The 24,337-nt window shown below is 32.6% G+C and overlaps 2 protein-coding genes across 3 annotated transcripts; both read left to right on the forward strand.

Moving 5' to 3' along the window:
- The first annotated feature begins 1,391 nt into the window (after positions 1 to 1,391).
- Positions 1,392 to 6,406, forward strand: LOC142528685 (zinc finger protein VAR3, chloroplastic-like). 2 transcript variants are annotated; one of them, XM_075633780.1, is made up of 5 exons: positions 1,392 to 1,894; positions 3,475 to 3,604; positions 4,127 to 4,398; positions 4,714 to 4,812; positions 4,913 to 6,406. In XM_075633780.1, exons 1-5 carry the CDS (start codon positions 1,461 to 1,463, stop codon positions 6,174 to 6,176), a joined length of 2,199 nt encoding a protein of 732 aa, XP_075489895.1. In that variant the 5' UTR covers positions 1,392 to 1,460; the 3' UTR covers positions 6,177 to 6,406. The 2 variants fall into 2 exon arrangements, with proteins under 2 accessions (XP_075489895.1, XP_075489896.1); XM_075633781.1 differs by having other exon boundaries at positions 1,393 to 1,894; positions 3,475 to 3,592.
- A 545-nt stretch (positions 6,407 to 6,951) lies between these two features.
- On the forward strand, positions 6,952 to 14,422 carry LOC142528469 (putative lysophospholipase BODYGUARD 4). The gene is made up of 4 exons (XM_075633521.1): positions 6,952 to 6,995; positions 12,927 to 13,293; positions 13,578 to 13,774; positions 13,999 to 14,422. The coding sequence occupies exons 1-4, from the start codon at positions 6,952 to 6,954 to the stop codon at positions 14,333 to 14,335; spliced, it is 945 nt and encodes a 314-aa protein (XP_075489636.1). The 3' UTR covers positions 14,336 to 14,422.
- The last annotated feature ends 9,915 nt before the right edge of the window (positions 14,423 to 24,337 follow it).

Raw genomic sequence — 24,337 nt, forward strand, 5'->3', positions numbered from 1 at the left:
AATTTTAAAGCAAATGAGCCACATCTAACTTTCCAACATAATGAATGGGAATAGTGAATGTTTACCTTGACCTTCCATCTTTTTTGTATTAAGGATTCAGTATTAAAAGAATGATGATAACCTTTTTTTCGATATCCTTTTACTAGAACTTGGTTGTTGTTATAGAATTTGAATTCTTGTTTGAATATCCTTTAAATATCCCAATAATTTCTTCTTTTTTTCAAGGATTTTCTTGATTTTATGTGAATATAGCTTATTGTCATAGTTTTGTACTGTCTTTTGGATCCCTCTAAGATCTCCGGATAGTTTAGATAAATTCGAGCTATTTCTAGGAACCTATTACTTGAAATCATAAATTTATCTTAGGAATCTGATGTGTTCTTTTTTGCTAGCTCTTTTTGTAAATATTTCGAAGTATTAGAATAACTCCTGTAAATATTTAATCTCGAACATATATTCGGATCTATAATTTTTTTAGAAAATCTCCTCCTCAAACATTTAGCTACACAATAATAATAACGTTAATTGTTTGAAATAATTGTACCTGGACTCTGATATTATTTATGATTCATTTATAACATCAAATATATATTTTTTATCAATTTATCAAAATTGAGGAGTTCAAAGTAAAATTTCAAATGTTAGAGAATAAATCCTAATTTGAAACTTGAATTGGATTTTTTTCCTTCTAATTTACCTTTTAACTCGTGTTTATTTTATATTATTCGCACTCAAATACTACTAATATTTGCAGGATTATATTATGATTAATATTGTATGTATTCCTTTAATGATATGTAATATAGATTAATTAATCTAAATATAGGAAATATTTGATAAAAATACATGTAAGGGTGATATACATTATCTCGAAAAATGCATATCATATATTCTACCAAAAATTATGGTCCTTAAAATATTTATACCGATACTGTACCGAAAATTTCGGTATACCGATCGACCGAAATATTGCGGTATACCAATGTTTCGGTACGGTGTCGATATATACTGTTTTATACCAAAAAAATATATTATATTTTATACCAAAAATTTTAAATTTCATAATGTTATCATACCGAATATTTCGGTATCGGTATCATACCGTACCGAAAACTTCGATAAATTCTATATTTTTCAGTATGATAACCTGAGTATACTAAAAATTCGATATTTTTTCCAAACCTAAATATATCAATGAGAAGTGAAAATGACTATACTCATTAACATTCTGTCTAGGGAATGAATTCCTAATTTTTTTTTAAAGAAATTGTATACAAAGACTTTCTAGTCTGATTATTAAGGTAATATTTTGTTTCAACAATATAAAAGGTAAATAAAGATAAGTTTTAAGAAAAACAAAAGAAAAAGGTTTATATATATAAAATTTTGAGCAGTCCGAAACCCTTTGATAAAATTTGGCGCACGCACTTGTCAACAGATTGAAGCCACTCACCACCGGAATGGGCGGCGCCACCAGATTCATCACCCTCCTTGCCTCCCCATTCCCACCTCTCCGACCATCCTTTCTCCTCCTCCGCCACCGCCTCTCTACTTTCACTACCTCTACCCTCCGCCCTTCCACTCTCTCCTCCTCTTACAAGACCAAATCCCGCACTTCTGACCTAGTCATTTCATTCCACTCTCAACCCAACAATAGCGCTTACAATCTCAACTTATCGGACACCTCCCCGCAACATCACAACCACCCCTGGCCTGAATGGACTCATTTTCTCAATTTTTTGTCAGATAGACAGGGTTGGTCGGCTCCTAGCCCTGTGGACTTGAAAATACCTCCTGAGGATGCGTTTGTTGTGTACGAGGAATTGCCTGACGATTTCGTACTTGCTGCTTCTAATTGCTTGGCTTTTGCTCGGGGCAGACCGAACCTTCTTGGGTTTGTTCTCTTTTCCTGTTTTGTTTTAGTAACAACCGGCGAAATGTAAAATTGTTCATTTGGTCGTGTTTCCCAGAAAGTGAACTTCGAAACGGTTTCACAATTATGTTTTGGAGACCTGCATCTTGTTTTCTGAGATTTTATTTCGATAAAGTATTGTTAGACCGTGATGGTTTCACATTTAATTGTTTTAACCCATTACCTGGCTACCACTATCTACCATTCCTAATTAAAAACCTTAGTAGGAACCATTGAAGTGTTCACGGTAGACTGTTGGGATACAAGAAAGTGTAAGTGATGTACTCGGATAAAAATTGTTGAGAAGGATGGTGAAGGTGTTCCGCTTTAAGTTAAATACAATTGCAGAAATGTGCACGGATGGGGTAAATGCAATGGTTGTTGTGTTATATGTGCTAAATAAATGCATAAAATGCCAGTAGAAATACATGTCTACTTGTAGTGGACAAAATGGACAAAGTGTGACAAAAACCGGAAGTCAACATTGTTGTTTTCAATGATATGATCATATCCACTAAAGTACTCAAATAAATCCATTTTCAATGATATGATCATATCCACTAAAGTACTCAAATAAATCCACCAACAATGGATGAACTAGGCACTCTCACTAATATGCTGACAATGGTAGATACGGAGTAAAACTTTGTGGTCATTTGATAGCATATATTGTTCATTTTATATTATTGTTAACCGAATATCCACAAACCATACATACAAATCAGAGTGACTGCACAGCCAAAAAATCTGTATGAAAGTTTCCTATTGGTTGATTTAGTTCCATATATTGTTAGAGTAACCCCATAAAAACAACTAAAATCCAGGTCACAATGAATGCACAATATTTCATCAGAAACATGTTGGATATGTAGTAGCCATCTTCAAACACCAATTTCCGAGTTAGAGTATTCTTGCATTTGATTTGATAGAAAAATTTGAGGAAACAGCTTACAGTAAGAAATTCTTACCTCATATTTGCTACAAACTATAAGAGATGGACACAAGCAACTTACAAGATCCCTTTACGTGATTAATTTTTCCACGAGTTGGGGATGGGTGTTTGCCGGCGAAACAACACGGTTTTTAATTTGGTAAAGGTGGAAACTGGTTGTCCGTTATTTTGTTTAATCAAGCGAAAAATGCATCGTTTTAATTACAAACCATTTTATGCTTCACTTTTGGAAAGGCACAAACAAATGGACTCTTCATGTATCTATTGTCATATGGAGGACTTTTTCTATGTGCCTTTGTGATGGATGCGTTGGGATAAGACCATTGTTGAAGATTTTTTTAGTATCAAGGAACAATCTGAATATGTCAAAGAACTCAAGAAATGTTATTCTTTTGGCTGTTAATATTGATATATCACCATCTTAATTGATTATGGACTTTTGGTTGGTTTAAATACTTTTACAACAAAGGTATTTCGGAGTTCATAGCTTTGATCAACTTCATGCCATCTACAATGTGCGGAGTGATTAACCTTTGGCTATAGAATGAGAGTAGCTCCTTCCAGATCACATTTCCTTCATGACTTAATATATATTTGACATTGAAATCAGATTGCTTTCAAGAAGGAACATTGAAGCAGTTGTTTCAAATGGAACTCCCTTTTTATTTAAAAGTGCGCTCGACTGTGCAAGGAGGATGAGGGCATTTCTAGGAACTGATCAAGGCAATGTAAGTGGATTGGTACTATCTTTTTCCTATGTTAAATTCAAACATGTAGATTATTAAGTTAATTGCAAAGGACAATTCTTCCTAGTGCTAGTTTTGTATGCAATCTTCATAATGAATATTGTTGGCGGATTAGGCATGTGTGTGTCATTGAGGTCTTATATGAGATAATAACTGCTGCTTTAGTTGAAGCAACAATTTTATTCTCATAATGAACTTCTTTATAATCAATTCCATTTTCCTGTGCAAAATTAATATGCCAAGAAATGGAAGTAGTTAATGTATGTACAATTTATCATGTATTTCTGAGTGTAGTTGATATTAATTATATTTGCACCAGAAACTCATTGCACTCAGCATGTTCTTTGCCTGAAGCGATTCAATCCATCATTAAGTACTATTTGATCATTTCTCTTGACGTGCGCGTTTATGTATATAAACTCTTCAATTCATTGGAATTTTGAATTTGAACTCTGTGCTTAATATTTTTGTCCTTTGAACTCTTTTTACTTTCGATGAATGGACTGCTTATTTCAGGCGTCAGAATATGATAACGCAACCACAGTTGATTTAATGAAGTATATAATCAGTTATGCAAGCAATCCAACTGTTTCTTCTGGGAAGAATGGTTTGTATAGTAGGGAACTGGTTGATTCATCCATCCGGAATCTGTTGCATGAGCTGGGTGCTATAAGTGGGACAGGTCACGCACCTGCTCAAGAGCAACAGTTGTCAGGCAGATACGGACAAACACCAAGGCCACTTGGACGAAATATTGAAATGAAGAGAGGTGACTGGGTGTGCTCAAAGTAAGTGTATCTGCTCTTGTGTTTATTCAGGGACGCAAATGAACCGAATTGAGCCTTATAGCATTCATATTATCTTATTCGAGCTCGAGCTAGAAAATGTTTAGTCGACTCAAATCTCACAAAATGAATAATTTAGAATCATGTTAAAGTTTATATCCAGATGTGGTTCATTTGTAATTAACTAAATTACCAACACTGTGATAAGTAAAGGAATCAAGCGCAAATCGTTGCTTTTTGCTCGGTCTTCAAGCGTACCAAACAGATAATGCTGCATTAACTATATATTGCCTCTTTTCAACTTGTCTATTTTGACAGATGCAATTTCATGAACTTCGCAAGAAACATGAAATGTCTTGAATGTGAAGAACCCAGACCAAAGAAACAGCTAACTGGAGGGGAGTGGGATTGCCCTCAGTAAGAATTATTTTATTTCACAGATATGTTGAAGCTATTAGCTATGAACAACCTCAAACCTTGTTATTTGTAAAATGACAATCAAGATTCTTTATCGCAGATGCAATTTCTTTAATTATGGAAGGAATTTGGTTTGCTTGAGATGTGACTGCAGAAGACCCGGTGCCCCTTTACTTAATGCCATTAACTCTGGATCAGGCTCGGGTTATAATGGGGATTATCAATTCAAAGCCAATACAGATAGTAGAATGGTTGAGAATGGAAGGGAGCTGAATCAATTTTCGGAAATTACCCCTCGAGGATCAGATGTTGAGGATTTGAAAATCCTACCGATCAGAAACCAACCAACTGTTTCATCAGTGGCCAGGAATCAAGGTACGGTCAGCAGTGAGGCCCAGCGTTTCTCTGGGAATTTTCAGTTTCCAAAAGATTCAGGTGGCGACAGTAGAGTAAACGAGCAATCTGAAAAGTCAGAAAACTGGTTTAAGAAAGTGGTAGATCTGTATGATAACAAGGACTTGCCTAGTACAATTTCCGATGAGGACTTTACTGCAATGATGCCAACACGCAAGGGAGAAAACCGATTTGTTGTTACCCAGAATAAGGATCGTTCTCTAACTTCACCCAAGTACAAAAGACAGGTAGCTTTGGATCAAGCAAAGGATTCAAACTTTGTTCCTTTTGTTCCATTCCCTCCTGGCTACTTTGCTAGAAAGGAAACAGAACAACCTGATGACCTAGATTCATCGGGAAAAATTACAAGCAACAACTCTTCCCAAAAAGTATCTATAGAAACAGAAAATTTTGACAGCTCTAGAGTTATACCGGTGCCTACAAAAGAAGACAAAACAGTGAGGTCGGAGGATTCTGTTTTTGCTAATAAGTTTATGGTTGATACAAGTACCGATCCCAGGAGGGATAACCCACCAACAAGCACAAAATCTTCACAATTGTCCGATAATATTGCAACGCCTCCCTATTCGAGCGCTGATCAAAGCTCCCACTCTGTCAATAATAATCCGGGGAAACCGAAAATGTCTGAATGTGAGGATGTTCGAAGTAGCTGGACAGGAAAGAGCTTGGAGGGGTCGGCTGTGAAGGAACCGGATCCTCTAGACATGTCGGAAGAGGCGAAAGCTGAAAGGTGGTTCAAACGTGCTGCGCAAATAAAGGATATTTCTGAACTTAGCCAGATCCCAGATGAAGATTTCCCCTCGATAATGCCAATGCGGAAAGGTGTGAACAGGTTTGTTGTGAGCAAGAGGAAAACGCCCCTCGAGAGGAGGCTGACATCCCAGCAATATAGGAGAAGTCTACCTATTGTGAGTACTGATCACGTGAGAAATGAAACTGATAATAGTTAAAAAAAGAAAAAAGAAATCGAACTTGTTTTAGAAAATTTGATCTCTATAGTTGTTTACACATATAGTGAAATTGTGTTGTCTCACTTTTCAAGTTAAAGAATGAAGGAAAATTCTACTGCTTTGAAATAGATCTAGTCGCATGTTATGTTTCGGTTGGGTTTATGTCTTCTATTGAATGTATTCATTTCCGTAATGAAAAGGGTAATAAAAACAGTAAAAATTCGGTTTTAGAGCCTTTGAATTTTTTTTAGCTGACTCATAAGCTTGGAGTCTGTTGAGATAAAACAAAATCACAAAAAATTTTTGTGAGATGTTTTACGGATAAATTTTATGAAATAGATTTTATATTTGATGTGAAAATAATTATTTTTTTATATAAAAAAATATTATTTTATTTTTTTCACTAAAAAAAAAGGAATCATGTCACTATCAAAACAAAATTAACATTTCCAAGGAATGAATCTAGCATAGGCCAAATTGTGTGAGACCAACGACCCTTTTCACCTTGGGCTTCATATTTTTATCTGGTTCACCCCATATGTTGGGGTGGTGAGTAAGAAGGGGGTTGGTTTGTGTTTTACTCCTATCGAAGCATATCCTGAACCGAATGATCATATTGGGCTACTAATTGGATTTCGCAAGGGGATGTATGTTATTATAAGACATGCTCATTAGTTTTGGTCCTATTCCGGATCCACCGGTGCTGTAACTGGTCAGAACCGGTCCAGAAACGGTTCAGATTCCAAATCCGATCCACTATCAGAACTAGTAATGGATGGACCAGCTCCGAGCTGGTTTGGATGGACCAACTCTGGACCGGTTTGAACTAGTTCCGAGCTTCCTTCCATTTCTGGTCAGAATGAGGAACGCTATAAAAATTATTTTAAGTGGTAGAAAAAATATTATTTTTATTAAGTACTTTGAGTTGAGAAAATATATCATGCAAAAAGATAAATATAAATGAAATATTGATGTATATATTAAACATTTAAAATTCATCATAATATACTAAAATTTATATATGGAGAACTCTGGATCTTCTTCGGAATTTGAGCTTAGCAAATTCGTCTATCGCTCCGGTGGTCTTATTATTTTTTCTGTCACAAACCAATTTTGTAGACATATTAGCACACCAAGTGTTTTGGCCTTAAATTATTTTTTTGTTCGCCAATAATTTCGCCGCGTGTTAAAAATGTTGATTCGGAGGCAACTCTTGAAATTGCCCCTAAGGACTTGATAGAGTTATGAATTTACTCTCCACCATTCTAGAACATCAAAATTCTGTGGAGTTTGAAAATAATGGCTTAAATAGATCTGTATCTCATTGGACTTTATTGTTGTAACCGATTTTTCTTTTACCTTTGTCGTTTCAAATTTCAAAAGAAGTTGATTGCTCTCATTTCGCTTTTTTCTTTTTCCTTTTTTCTTTTTTCTTTTGGCTCTTCCTCCGCCTTCCACCGGTTATTCGCTCCACCATGTTCGTTAGTATACAAATCGAATAATCCTTGAAGAGAATGCATAACTACTTTCTTTTGATCGTCACCATTCTTTTAAATAGTTAGCATAATATTCAAAAAAATATTTCTAAGCTACCTTGATTTTGACTAGGGTGAGACAAAGTTGCTAAACCATGCACAATTTTGATAGTCTCCTAACTATTTTAAAAATTTAGCTTTCATAGTTGCAACAAAATCACTCATAACAACATCGCTATGATATTCAATAATTAAAAAATATATTGTAAAGCAGAGGTAAAAATTGTAGAAGTATGGTAGTTAACGCTAGAAAAATTTTCGCTTGTCTATTAAAAAAATTTCCAACAAAGAAATATATTTACTTAAAATATCCAAACCGGAGTCGGTCAAGATTAAAGCTTCTGCTACAACATTTTTATAATATGATGCAATTAAATATTTAAAACATAACAATGTACTGAGCAAATGATAAAAATAATTCCATCAAATTTCAACGGGAAAATGAAATTTCTTATATCTAATTCCGTTAGGAATGACTATTGTTTTCCAATCACTACCATATGATTCAAGTAATAATTTCCCACATTATTTTAATTTTTCTATCATAGTAGTCACACATTTATCAAAGACACATTTAACACATAAGTTGATATTATGACATACACATGAAACAAATTACCTTCTAAAATTTGTTTTAATGAATCTTTAAGGTATTTAATCACAATATTATTGGCACTCATACTATCTAATATGATCGACATTATTTTTCTTTGTATGTTATACATCTTAACAACATTTAAACTAGCTATAATATATCTGGTGTGACGATTCTAATTTATCTAAAGATTTTTTTTTGTGCATAGTCTAAGTTTCATCAATCAAATGAAATGTAACAACAAAATTAGATTCTAATTTTATATTAGTTCAAATATCACTTGTAAAATTAACTATACAATTAATACTCGAGAGATGCAAAATTAATGACTCTTTGTATACCTTTTACATATCAAAAAATATTTCTAAGTGTATGCCTATAAATATTGTGAAACCAGGTTGTATAGCACTAGTAAATTCAACAAAATCTTCTTATTCGACTATTAAAAAAAGTTGAAAACATTTCGTAAAAAATTTAACAATGACTTTCTTTTGTAATTGTAAAACCTCTAACAGTTAAATGACTAATTTGTTATTGAGTTGATTTTCTACTCAATGATGATAAGTTATCAGGGTCAAATTTATGCATTTTGACCAAATTTTTTTTCAAAGTTCTGATACCACCGATACCACCACCTGTTTTGTAAGAATATGTAATTTTGCTCATGACAAATGAGTCGTTCGTACTTTTTCCAATTGCTTGCTCCGGCAAATGACTGATGTTTGAAAATGCCCACCAACTTCGTTGAGGAGCTCATAGCATCTTCTTCCTCATGGCTGAGTTCAGTCTTCTTCAAAGTCGGGAATATAGCCAAATTCTTCACCGAATTCAAAATTCATTGGAGGGACACTCTGCCCCGCACCTCCATCACGACCACCAACATTATCATTTGAAGACGACACCATTGAAATAAAATGTATTGAATGTAAATATGCAATGTAAAGTGTAAACTAAATAATAAATAATAGCAAATAAGAGATTGAGTGTAGAGAAATTTTGAATTGGAAGAAATGAGATTGTTGTGTGAAAATGTTAAAAAATAACATTATATTTATACTTAAATTTGGAGGTGTGGGGGAAAAAATATTGTCCTTTCGGCTTCCAAATTTGGGGCCAAAGTGCAAATATATGTTCGTCTTTTGCTTTTCCTAACGCAAAAACAATATTTGATATTGTTCTTACTTGATTCATCGTATGCTGCATTAAATGATTTTTGGCTCCTTGCCAAAAATGAAAACAAATGGTTCTGAAAAGTTGATACTAAGAAAGGGAATAATTACATTAATTTTTTTTGTCTTATAAGTACGCATTCTGATGATCTCTTGATAACCATGTTTCTTATACATAATTGGTCGAAAAAGATCTTCTGGTACTAACAAGCTGCTAGGTAGGATTGCCTTGAACTTTGCGAAATCTAGCTCGAAGACCAATTTCATTAAACATTTTGCAACAACAAGATAGTGTCCCGTTGGACAAGGGATTGTCCGGTTTGGTTCTTATACTCTAATAATCCTGTTAAACACTGTAGTGGTTAGTGAGTCTGGCTAGATATAAAATCTTATGTGGCTTGACTTCTTGCAATCTGGTTAGAAACCTGCAAATACATACAATGACAGCTGGATTATAACACATGGATGCAGTTTATGACCAAAATTAAGAGATTATAATCTAACAATTTAATTGTTTTTTTTTTTTTTTGAAATGTAACAATTTAATTGTTATACGTTGGAACATAGGGCTATTGTTTTAAAATATAGTTTATCAAGTTAATTAATGTCAATCCATGCTATTAATAAAATGCCGGTATTATTAGATTTTTTAGATAACGTGACGAATTAACTTAGTTAATTATATATTTTGCAACATAGAGCTATTGTTTTTTTTAAATGTAGTTTATCATGTTAATTTCAATCTATATTATCAAAAAAATAAACCTTTTAATAATAATTATGGCGATAATTAAATTACACATGAAGAAAATAAAACGCCATGAATAAGAGTTCAAACCAACACAATCGCTATTTATTAGATCAGATTGGATTGGATTAGATTAGATATTAGACTAGAGTAGATTATAATAAGATTTTTTTAAAGAACGTAACGAGTAAAATTATTTAATTATTATATTTTGTAACAAAGGGCTATTGTTGTTAAAATATAGTTTATCACGTTAATGTCCATCTATATTATCAAAAAAATATATTTTTTATTAATAATTATGGCGATAATTAAACTACACGCGAAGAAAAGAGAAGTGCATGAATAAGATTCCAAACCAACACAATCACTATTTATCTATAATTAAGTATAGTTTGGTACACTGGATAAGAGATAGATTGATAAATAATCCTCCTTATCCCACGTTTGGTACCTTTTTAGAAAGCTCGTGATATTCGTGATAAATAATTTTATACAATGATAAAATATCCCTTTTATGAGATGTGATAATTTTAATTTAATGATAAAAACACCACAAATAACTTAATTGCCCTCAATATATAAAAATCATAAACCCTATCGTTCTCTCATTTCACTTGTAGGTAGAAATTAAAATCAAATAAATATTTTATTTATTTTTATATATTATATAATATGATAATTATATAAATGAACTCGAGATAATTATATAAATGATTTTTATAAATCTCAATAAAATTATTTGTATCACTCGATTAACCTTAAAAATTGATATTTGACTTGACTAAAAAAATCAAGGGCTCAATTATCATATTATATAATATCTAAAATTAGGTAAAAATAAATAAATCATGCAAGTACTGTCGGAGCATGAACAGATAAGAAATATGAACTCAAGCAACAACTTTGAAATTATAAAATTTATTATGATAAGGTTAATTTTGTCATTACAATCTAATATATAAATTTAATCACTCTTATTAAAATCATACCAAACATTAAATATAATATCCTACATCTTATTTATCCTTAACTTATCTTTATATTATATATCACATGTTTATCCTATCATGTGTACCAAACTATGCCTAATTATATTATTAAACTTAGTTATACTTACTTACTTTGATATGTAAATGTGACATCAAAGTCTTTTTACTGTTTTACCTTTCATAATATTTGTTAGTTAATTTGATGGTGTGAATTTTATAGTAACTTTTGTATATATCTATATTTTTTTATGATTTTGTCTCCAACTTATTTATAATTTATCCAAAGTTCCAACTATCTAAATAAATTTTATCTAATTTATAAATATAATATCTTAATAAAGTACTATATATTTTTTACACAAAAGTTATCTAACACAAAAAAATAAAATTAATATGACACAAGGAGCACTAATTGTTAATTATTACCGAGACACTTGAAAAGACCACAAAGCCCATAACTTAGGCTCTATCATATCCAGTAATAGGTCTTTCATAAGTAGACTCGTATGTACAACGTTTGATGCTCGAAAAATAACCCAAGCGAGTTACTACGTACCTAGTTCTATTCGATCATGGAAACAAATACACAATTCAAAATGTATATCTATAATAGTTATTATTATTATTAATTAATATATTATAATTATAATATAAAAAAATTTGAACATATCCTTCATTATTTTGTATAACTTATTGTAAATATCTATTTATTATAGGATTTCTAGGAACAGCTTGTCCAATTATCCAGTTTTCTGGAAATTCAATTTCTTCCCATTTTATAGATCTACGAGTTGTAATATTAGATCTATTAAAATTAGTTTCTATGAGAATAGTTTCATTTAATTTTTTATTTATTCTTTTACTGGTATCAAAATGAGATAATAAAAGATCTATTTAAATTTTAGAATTTTATGTAATATAAGGGTCATTGGTTAGAACATAAGGTAAAAAGATGAACCAGGAAATGGTAAACACAAGGTTCGAGTTTAACCATGAAATAATAAATTCATGTTGTAGCCCTTCAGCCTGTTTAGCCGAGAAATGACGTTTAAGGCGTTTATGGATATTTTTATGAATTTATGTTTATATGGGATCTCGGTAAAATCCTCTGTTGTTTAATTTCTTTGGTATATCATTCATAAATCCTTTTATGTTTTGTAAAAGTTCCAAATAAGAACCTTATATTCATTATTATTCTGGAATTTAAATAAGAACCTTATATTCATTATTACATCAAAATAGATTTTGTGTTCGAAGATTGCACATGTTATTTGAAGTAAAAAGAATTAATATAAATTTTAGTGCCATAAATTTTTTAGCAAAAATAATAAATTAATATTAAATCATAAAAACCAAATTTGTGGTGGTTATGATATGTTACAAAATAATATCATAAACGACAAGCATGCGGACGTGTTGTACTTAGAGCCACACTACTATATATATATTCAAACCATTCCACTTCTGCCTCGCACTAGCAAGAGAAGTGGAATGGTATATTCCACTTGGCTGTGTTCTTTTATACTCGATCTGCAGTTGATATATATGTCCGCTCTTTATTATTTATTACATTATACATAGAAAAATTTAACTACACCATATATGCGAAATCTGCAGTCAATGATTTATGGTATGTGCTAACATACTATAAAATGTAGAATTAAAATGCCAATTATATATTTTTTCTATCTTTCTATTTTTTATGTTGAAGCTCTAAATTGGCAGCTAGTCTGGAGCTTTATTCCCAAGAATCATCTGTGGAGAATGTAATTCTAATCCATGGATTCCTCTCGTCATCCACGTTTTGGACAGAATCTGTGTTTCCTTGCTTGTCTGAACATACGAAGAAAAACTACAAACTTTTCGCGGTGGACTTATTAGGGTTTGGGAGCAGTCCAAAGCCAAGAAACTGCAGTTATACTCTGAAAGATCATCTAGAAATGGTTGAGGTTTCGATTATTCTTCAGTTTCAACTTAGTTCTTTCCACTTTGTTGCGCATTCCATGGGTTGTGTGATTGCTCTAGCATTAGCTGCTAAGCACTCCAAGTCAGTGAAATCGATCACTTTGATTGCTCCAGTAAGTATTCCTTGTCACCCCTTAAGCCTATGGACCCACCAAGTCTAATGTTCTAGATGATCTCTGCTAGAAGCCTAGAACTACTTTAAATATTAACCTCACTTGTACAAAATTTGGTAAGGCCTGACTTATCCAATGAGATAAAAACATAGTCCATAGAGGAGGCTAGATCACGCCTCGTTTGTGTCTACCCTGCTCCTATGTTTACTGCGAATTTTTTTAAAAAAAATTGTTTCCGAATGGTTTAGGCTTTGATATATGTGTTTATGCTGTATGCATGCCAGCCTTATTTCTCTTCTTCGAAAGGGGAAGCTAGCTTGGTGGCACTCGAAAGCCTTGTCATGAGACGAGTATGGCCACCTGTGCTCTTTGTTTCAGCATTGATGTCATGGTACGAGCACTTGGGCAAATGCGTTTGTTTCTTTATATGTCGGAATCACAAGGATTGGGAGTGGATTCTGAAGCTGATTACTGGAACAAGGTCAACATTAGATGCCATTTCTGAATGTTATAACTACATATGAGATCTTGATATAACTACAACCAGATTGTTGCCGAGTTGAGCAGTACTGATGCAATTTTTTCCCATCGCATCACCCTATTTTACGTTCATAAACTCACTCTCTCATGATCTCATCTCATACTTGGACATTTTGTTTCATCACTCCAAGTAGTTAATACTGTTTGCACTTGATTTGCCTTTAGGGATCTTCATTTTTCAATCATAGACACGACACGCCACACTCATCACTCAGCATGGCATACGATGCACAACGTTATATGCGGGGGTACAAAACTTTTGGATGGATACTTGGAAGTTTTGACGGCTGCCCAGGTGAAAATTCATGTTGTCCATGGGACTCGGGATCGAGTAGTGCCAATAGAATGCAGCTTCAACGTGAAGGCCAAGGCTCCATATGCAGAGCTTGAAATTGTACCAAATGCTGATCATAATAGTGTGATTTTTGGTAGAGAAAAGGATTTTATTAGGAGTTTAGAGTGTCTGAGGGCATTAACCGGAGAAAATGGCAGCAGAACATAATATGTTTCAGAATTTATATTTCTTTATGCAAATTTTGTAATGTCTTTTATCATATATTACATTGTTAGATGGTTTAATATCTTGTACAAATTCTGCCACTATCTGTATTCCTCCATATTATTACCATAATTTAGAAAATGTTTAACACCGTGAAATAACTTGGAAAGAATACCAGAAATTCTCTCAATCGATTAACATATTTAATGATTATTATATAAGATACTACAATGCCGGTTTTAATAAACAAAATTACCAATACATTCAACATTTTCCTTGGAGAAAACTAACCAACCTGATGAACGAGCTTAACTATCTCTCGACCACATTCGGCCGGTGGAAGGACGTTATAGTTACGGCCGCCATTCACTGGAGCCCATACCACCCCCATAAACTTAAAATCCAAACCTTCTCTTGTAAATTAGTTCAGTCCCGGCCCACTTTTTTTTTTTTTGTTTAAGGCTGCTGGTGGCAACCACAAGCGGTGGAAGGACAGATCCAGATCCCCTACATGGCATTTCTTTTAAATTTTTTAATTCTTCTCTTTTTTTCCCACTTTTTTCCCCTCTCTTTTTCTCTTTTATTTTCCTCCATTTTTTTCTTCTTCCACAAATATTAGCGGACAATTTTATTTTAATTTTTTATGTTATATTAATAATTTTACAATTAAAAATTACTATATTAAATTTTTACATGTGAAAAACCGTATCATTTTTTTCGAATTTGATGGATATTTTTGATTTTCTTTTTCAATGAACAAAATTTTAAAAATACAAAATTATTAACATCTTAATGCTTAAATTAAAATTTAGAATTTCCATCATGAAATATCAAAAAACTAAAATTCAACATCACATTTCCATCAAAAATAAATAATTCATATATTTTGAGACTTCATTTAAACTAACAATGTTAATTGGCTATTCTTTAAATAAAAAAATACTCAAGACCATTATTGGATATATCTCCATTGAAATCCATGACTTCAAGTAAATGGTGATGATGATCAAATTGTGCCTATATTAAATAAAAATAAATATTATAAAATCAATTTTACCATATAAGAACTAATATTTTTTTGACTTAAGATTTTACCCACTAAAAATTTTTTAGATATCATTATAGTTCATACCATCATTAATTCAGTGAAATTCAATTGACTTCCAGTTGTTTAAAGACATGCATGAGGTACCGGAGGTGCTGAACAAGATACATGTAATTCATCGTGTGTTCCGATGCCCTACAATGATTGTAAAAATAAGAAATCTAGATAATCTTTATTCCAAAAAAGAATTAACAGTAGTTTATTTACCTCGACTCTCAAATTTGTTTTTCTTTGTTTTGCTTGAAGTTCTACCCAACTCTTCAACCTTCTTGACTTTTTCACACCATTATTTTTCTTGAATCTTTTTGCTTGTATCATAGAAGGTCCTATCAATGATGTCCTGACACCACCATTGTTGTCTTGGCTCACTTCAGTCAAACGCATTTCCATGACTTGCTTGGTTAGATCACATACCGAATTATACACCAAAGAGAAAGTTGATGGGTGGACGGAGGCTTCGGTTGCCAGTCTTACGAGCATCATACAAAGTTTTCTATACAATTCTGTACTTTCTCTTTTAGGATCTTTTTCGACTTCATTGCCCATACAATCGTGTACCACTCCACTCCTAGCTTTTCTTGTCCATTTATTCAAGATATAATGCTCTGACAGTTTTTTTTACGTCCTGCACATCATATACTTTCACAGCATGACAACACAATAATCTAGTCATCTCAAATTTCGGCTTTTACATGAAAACATCTTTTTGATGGGATTAAATGTCACCCTCCATTCTCCTTCTTTATCAGTTAGCTCGACAACATATTCAAATAATGGTTGAGTTTCATTTTTATATTTTATATAAGCAGCAGCGAACAAACAAACTCCACTTGAATTAGATGAAAGATAGTGATGGTATAAATTTCAGAAAGTTGACTCAACATAGGAGAACTCTCTAGCTTTAATCTCGGTAATTTTTGGCGTGTCTCAAATTTACACCTTAGCTCATTGTATCGCTTTTCCTCCAAGACCCGTTCGAAGTGCTTAAAATTTGCATCATATCTAAGTCGAGCTTCATACAACTCTTGATATCAGAATTGATACTTTCACTGAGTTGTATGCTCCTCATACCAAGTGTGAAAGCCTTGTTCATGTATCAAGCTGCTCATTTCTCCTTTATATTGTAAGTGGATTGCAAACATGTGTTTTCTTGAATATTATATTGTACTAGTAGAACACTCACCTCCTCGAATCGGGTCTCATCATCAATGCCACACATGCATCTCTTAAAATCAGTTAAGAAATAAGAACCATCTTTCATCAAGTTTCCCAAGTGTTTGACGCCATTTTGCATCAAATTCAATGTGCACAATCCATGAAATACCTCAGGCATCACCTCCTGTAAGGCCTTTGCCATAGCTTGATCCTGATCAGTGAAGATAGTGAGAGGCTTTTTTTTTGCTTGTGTGCCTCTAAAAAATTTTCGAACAACCATTTAAATGATGATGCAGTCTCATCATACAAAAGTGATGCACCAAAAATCACCGCTCCTCTATGATGATTGAAACCTGATAAGATAACAAGTGGTCGGTATGCACGGTTCGTACAATACGTGGTATCTAGTGACACAACACCACCAAAATACTCATAGTCGATTATCATTCTCGCATCAGCCCAAAAAACATTAGTTATCGGTTCTTCCACGTCCATCTGATTAACATGATAAAATGATGGATTTTTAGATAATTGTTGTTGAAAATATCGCATCAGACAACCAACTTCCCCATATACCATACTTCTTTGTCTTTTGGATCGAATATAATTTTTAGCATCCAACATTGTATAACCAAGACCATCTATTCCCTCTGCTTGCTTACTCATCAACTGAAAATTTGATTTTTGTTTAAGCCCAACATCCTCGGCCAAATCAATCTCATATGGTTAAACTTCTATAATTTTACGTTGGGAAGACAACATATGAATTGTTTCTCGAAGATGGAGTGGGTGATTATGCTCTTCGATAAACTCATTAACTTTATATTTAATATCCACAAATGTGACACCCATTCTTACTTTACAATTTGTTCGAGTCTCAAGCCGAGGATTGAGTGTCGATGAATCTCTTTTGTTTTGTTTTAGGAACACCCACCTTGCAACAAACATATTTATACAAAGTTATAAATCCGGTGTTCTTGTTCTTGTTAAAATAATGCTTCCTAACTTCAAATCCAGTTTTTCCACCATATTCAACCCAAAACTTCCAAGAATCGTCTAGACTATCAAATTTCATACCAATCTTAGGCTTGAATTCGATATTTGAACTAGAATCCATCAAGAATCTCAAAGTATCAATAAAATTTTTGGCTTGTTTCAGTCTCAGTTTTCAACGACGATGACAGAAAATGCAATAAATTTCTCTGTTGCATAATAAATACAACAAATTAATAATAAAACAATAATTTTCTCAACTAATATCGAAGAACAATAAGCCAAAACTCAATAAGTTAAGTACGTTAATTGTAACCAGTGTCAATCAAAATTCTTCACCAGGCGAGTTTTGTCATGTACAAGAGAACGATGAAATATCCTAATTGTCTTGTTGGTCTGCATGAAGTATTTTGTATTACTCCATATTCACCCTAGTAGATGTAAAATTGTACAAAAATCATATTCAAATGATATCCTTATTAATGATAAATATAACATTCTTACTAAAAAAATATAATTTTAGATTAGATTATAACACTAATTTTTTTTTCTAATATTTTACTAACTATTAAAAATACATCACGCCCAATTTTCTAAAATATGTAAAAATGAAAGGAGAATTCATAATTTAATATCTCGATACATTCTTCAATATTTTTTATAATTATTGATTAAATATTTGATATTATATATATAATCTACTAATTTAATACAAATCAGAACCATCTATTTTCTTATTTAAAAAAATTAAAATAATGTTAAAACAAAGCCACAAGCAAAAAAGCCAAGAAAAATTCATCATCCTTACCAAGAATTATTGAATATCATGAGCTAAAAATTAATCTTACATTGTTATACATGCATACATATATATACATACATATAATTCACACACAAATCTCCTACAACGATGATATTTAAAATTAACATCGGTAACCGCAAACAATACACACAATTAACAAGAGTTTCAGATCCATAGCAACATAAAAATACAAACAAACAAAATCAAATAAAAAATTAGATAGCCAAACAATTAGGAAAAAAAATTAGACATTTAAAGGAACAAGAAAATCGAACCTCGTATGTTATAGTATTTCCTGTAAAAATAAAAAAATAATAATAAAATTGAGTGAGAGATAGTATTTCCTGTAAAAATAAAAATAATAATAAAATTGAGTGAAAGAGAAAAACGAGAAAAGGAAGAAAATGGACAAAAGAAGAAGAGATGAAATAGTCGAGAAGAAAACAAATGTTTATATTATTTCATATAAAACTGTCCGCTAATGCTTGTGGGAGAAGGGAAAAAATGGAAGAAAATAGAGGTAAAACAAAAGAAAAAAAGAGAGAGAAAAAAATGGAAAAAGAAAAAAGAAGAATTAAAAAAATTTAAAGATTGTTGTGAAAAAGTAAAAATTTATGATAAAAAGTAAAATTCTCAAACTCTCAAAATTTACCAAACTACACACTTTATAATATTTTTCTCTACTCAATTGTATCAAATCTTTACAAATGGAAACCTATTTATAAGATTTCTTTGGAAAACAATCCAAAAACAATTTCATCATTACATACATCATCACACACTAATTTTCAATATTCAACACCTAATTTTACCTAATTTTCAACATTCAACATTATAATTTTTAACACAAATATTTTTCATATTTTCAACACTCCCCCTTGTGATGATGATCATGATACGATGATGTTTTCATTACGTGATTTTGTACTGCCTCATTAAAAACCTTACTAGGAAAAACCCATTGGGATAAAAACCATAGTAAGGGAAAAAGAGTGCAGTCACGTAAACTCCCCATCATGTTGACATGAACAATTCTTCACAAATTTTGTAGATTGCGCATCCCAATATTATACATGTGCTTTCTGAATATTGCCGTAGGAAGTGCCTTTGTGAAGAGATCCGATGAGTTTTCACTTGATTGAATGTGACGAACATCAATACATTTATTCTTCTCAAGCTCCTTGGTGAATGCGAAGATCTTAGGAGTAATATGTTTAGTTCTATCGCTTTTTATGTATCCTTCTTTCATTTGAATTACACATGCAACATTATCTTCATATTGTATCACAGGCTTCTCGTCGAATGATAATCCACATGAGATTTGGATATGTTGGCTCATTGATTTTAACCACACACATTCACGGCTTGCTTCATGTAGTGCAATAATCTCGGCATGATTTGATGAAGTTGTTACAAGCGTTTGTTTATGTGAACGTCAAGAAATTGCAGTGCCTCCACGAGTAAATATATATCCAGTTTGGGAACGTGCCTTGTGTGGATCAGATAAGTATCCAGCATCGGGATAACCAATTATACTTGGATTAGCATTTTTTGAACACAAAAGTCCCTAGTCTGTCGTTCCTCGTAGATAACGGAATATATGTTTAATTCCGTTCCAGTGTCTCTTTGTTGGATATGTGCTAAATCTTGCCAACAAATTTACGGCAAAAGATATATCAGGTCTTGTACGATTTGTAAGATACATAAGGGCACCGATATCACTTAGATATGGTACTTCTGGACCAAGAATATCTTCATCATCTTCACATGGACGGAATGGATCCTTTTCTATGTTTAATGATCTAACAACCATTGGAGTACTTAAAGGATTTGATTTATTCATATTAAAACGTTTAAGGATCTTTTCTGTATAATTTGTCTGGTGAACAAATATTCCACATTTTTTTGTTCAATTTATAAACCCAGACAATACTTGGTTTTACCAAGATCCTTCATTTCAAATTCTTCCTTCAAGTATGACACAACTTCTTGAATTTCCTTATTCGTTCCAATGATGTTTAAATCATCAACATATACAGCAATAATTACGCATCCGGATGTTGTTTTCTTAATGAAAACACAAGGGCATATTGAATTATTTACATATCTCTTTTTCATCAAGTGATCACTTAGTCGATTATACCACATTCGACCGGATTGCTTTAACCCATATAATGATCTTTGTAATTTCACAGAATAACATTCTCTGGGTTTTGAACTTTGTGCTTCAGGCATCTTAAATCATTCAGGGATTTTCATATATATATTACTATCAAGTGATCCATATAAGTAAGCTGTAACAACATCCATAAGACGCATTTCTAAATTTTCAGATGTCGCCAAACTAATCAAATACCGTAACCTAATTGCATCCATCACGGGAGAATACGTTTCTTCATAATCAATTCCAGGCATTTGAGAAAAACCTTGCGCAACAAGTCGAGCTTTATATCTTACTATTTCATTTTTCTCATTTCACTTTTGAATAAAAACTCATTTGTATCCAACAGGTTTTACAACTTCAGGTGTAAGGACTATAGGTCCAAAAACATTACGTTTATTTAGCAAATCCAATTCAACCTGGATGGCTTCTTTCCATTTTATCCAATCCTGCCGATTTTTACATTCACCAAAAGATTTTGGTTCATGATCTTCATTATTATTTATGACGTCGATTGCCACATTATAAGAAAATATATCATCAATTTCTTCTATATCTTTTCGGTTCCATATTTTTCCAGTATTAATATAATTGATAGAGATTTCATGATTCTCGTCAGTTTGTGGTTCTGACAGAACATTTTCATCATCATGTGTTTTTTCAAGAACACCACTCTCTATTTTGTGATCATCATGTGTTTCTTCAGGAACATCATTCTTTATTTTGTGATCATCGTGTTTCTCTATGAATTTTCTTTTTCGAGGATTTTTATCCTTGGAACCGACTGGCCTTCCACGCTTCAGGCGTTTAATGACATCATGAGTATCTTCAATTTGTTTCTTCGGAATTTCAATTCGAGCAGGGGCATTTGCAGCATGTATATATGATTTAGTTACCCCTTTTGTGTCTGCAAATGCATCTGGTATTTGATTTGCTATTCTTTGCAAGTGCACAATTTGCTGTACATCTTTTTCACATTGTTTTGTTCTTGGATCCAGATGTAACAATGATGATACATACCATGTAATTTCTTTTTCGGTATGTTTCTGTTCTCCCCCTAACATTGAGAAGATTTCCTCATTAAAATGACAATCAGCAAAACGTGCTGTGAACACGTCGCCTGTCGGAGGTTCAAGATATCGAATAATTGATGGACTATCATAACCGATATAAATTCCAACCTTTCTTTGAGGTCCCATTTTCTTTCGTTGCGGTGGTGCAATAGGCACATACACCATATATCCAAAAATTCTCAGATGAGAAATGTCTGGTTCTTTACCAAATGCAAGCTGCAATGGGGAGTATTTATGATATGCACTTGGTCTGATGCGAATTAATGAAGCAGCATGTAAAATTGCATGTCCTCACATAGAAATAGGGAGCTTTGTTTTCATAATCATTGATCTAGCAATCATTTGCAGACGTTTAATCAATGATTCAGCCAATCCATTCTGTGTATGTACATGAGCAACATGATGCTCAACAATGATTCCCATAGACATACAATAATCATTGAAAGTTTGGGAAGTAAATTCACCAGCATTATCAAGTCTAATTTTCTTGATTGTATAATCGGGAAATTGATTCCTCAATTTTATTATTTGAGCAAGTAATCTTGCAAATGCAACATTTTGAGTTGACAATAAACATACATGTGACCATCTGCTGGAGGCATCAATCAATACCATAAAGTATCTGAATGGTCCACATGGTGGATGGATTGGTCCACAAATATCACCCTGAATACGTTCAAGAAACATTGGTGATTCAGTTTGGATTTTGGCTGGTGATGGTCTTATAATAAGTTTTCCAAGAGAACATGCTTTACATTGAAACTTATTATTCTGAAAGATCTTCTGGTCTTTCAGCGGATGACCATGTGTATTTTCTATAATTCTTCGCATCATTGTTGAACAAGGATGTCCTAATCGATCATGCCAATTGGTTAATATTGAAGAATTATCAACTATCATGTTTGATTCAATGAGACTTATATATGTATAATGCAATCCAGTAGGGAGCATTGGTAGTTTTTCAATCACATATTTCTTTTCTGATTTATATGTGATAAGACACATATACTTCTCATTCCCTTCATTCATTGTTTGAGTATCATAACCATGGGAATATATATCATTAAAACTCAACAAATTTCTTTTCGATTGTGGTGAATATAAAGCATCATTGATCAAAAATTTTGTACCATTAGGTAACAAAAATTGTGCTTTACCACATCCTTTAATCAAGTCTACAGGACCTGATATTGTATTCACCGTTGTTTTTTGTTGGTTTTAGTTCCAAGAAATATCTTTTATCTCGGAGGATAGTGTGCGTTGTACCACTATCGTGTATGCAAACTTCAGCTTTGCTCATAGCATTTTTCATATTTGAACTTAAAAAAAAAATATGCAATGAAATAAAATTACTGACAATACATATGTAAATATAACACATATCATATTTGTACAATAAAACATTATTATATGAATACATGAAAAATAAATTATTGTACATTTATATTCTACCATTATATTGTTCATTTTCAGAGAAATCATTGAGAAAATCAGTAGCATCAATATTGTTCATTTCTATCCCACCAACATATTGATCATTTCCAAAGAAATCATTCATAAAATCAGCAGCATCAAAATGAGTTGAATCACTCAAACGATCACTTCGTTCAGTGAAGTTGGTCTCTTTTTCTTTCCCCTTTATCGATTCTTTATAGAGCTTGCAAAGGTGCTCAGGGGCTCGACAAATACGAGACCAATGTCCTGGAGTGCCGCATCTGAAACAAGAACTTTCAAATCTTTTCGAGTGATTTTCATTAACACTCATGTTCTCATTATGCCTTTTCTGTGGATGGTTCGTGACGCCTTTTTGAGATGAGTTATAAAAATAACTATCTCTATTGTTTTCAAAACCACGGCCTCGACCACGACCACGACCAATTCAACGTCCACGTCCACGACCACGACCTCGACCTCGACCAAAACCTTGTCTCTGGATTTGATTTTGGTTTCCAGGTTTAAATTCATTTTTACTCACAGCATTTACTTCTGGAAATGTTGTTGATCCAGTGGGTCGGGACTGATAATTTCTCATTAATAGCTCATTGTTCTTTTCCGCCACAAGAAGACATGCGATGAGTTCAGAATATTTCGCAAATCCACGCACTCTATATTGTTGCTGTAAAGTTATATTAGATGCGTGAAACGTGGAAAATGTTTTTTCAAGCATTTCCGATTCTGTAACCTCATGTCCACGAAATTTTAGCTACGAGATTATTTGATATATCGCTGAATTATAATCACTGACTTTCTTAAAATCTTGGAATCTTAACATACTCCATTCATCATGGGCGGTCGGAAGTATAACTTCCCTTATATGTTCAAATCTTTCTTTCAATCCTTTCCACAGAGCCATGAGATCTTTTTCGATGAGATATTCACATTTTAAACCTTCATCGAGATGTCGACGCAAAAATATTATAGCTTTTGCTTTTTTTTGTGATGAAGATATACCATTTTCTTTAATGGTCTCGCTTAGACCCAATGACTCAAGATGCATTTCTACATTGAGAGTCTATGGCATATAATTTTTTTTCCCGTGATGTCGAGCGCAACAAATTTGACATGGTGGTACAAAAAAAATTACGATGCATTTTATTAGTTAATGAATATTGCAATACAAAGTAATGGATAAACAACAAGTACAAGCATTTGTAAAAATAAAGAAAACACACGAGGATGATATTCTCCGATAAATAAAAGACTCGTGAGTATGATA

This window comes from Primulina tabacum, chromosome 16 (genome assembly GCF_025594145.1).
Source record: "Primulina tabacum isolate GXHZ01 chromosome 16, ASM2559414v2, whole genome shotgun sequence".
Taxonomy (NCBI): domain Eukaryota; kingdom Viridiplantae; phylum Streptophyta; class Magnoliopsida; order Lamiales; family Gesneriaceae; genus Primulina; species Primulina tabacum.

Coding starts and splice junctions, on each gene's coding strand:
- LOC142528685 (XM_075633780.1), top strand. CDS start 1,461: ATGGGCGGCGCCACCAGATTCATCACCCTCCTTGCCTCCCCATTCCCA. Junction 1,895..3,474: donor GGCAGACCGAACCTTCTTGG/GTTTGTTCTCTT, acceptor CATTGAAATCAG/ATTGCTTTCAAGAAGGAACA. Junction 4,399..4,713: donor GGTGACTGGGTGTGCTCAAA/GTAAGTGTATCT, acceptor CTATTTTGACAG/ATGCAATTTCATGAACTTCG.
- LOC142528469 (XM_075633521.1), top strand. CDS start 6,952: ATGGACCAGCTCCGAGCTGGTTTGGATGGACCAACTCTGGACCG. Junction 13,294..13,577: donor CGATCACTTTGATTGCTCCA/GTAAGTATTCCT, acceptor TATGCATGCCAG/CCTTATTTCTCTTCTTCGAA. Junction 13,775..13,998: donor AAGCTGATTACTGGAACAAG/GTCAACATTAGA, acceptor ATTTGCCTTTAG/GGATCTTCATTTTTCAATCA.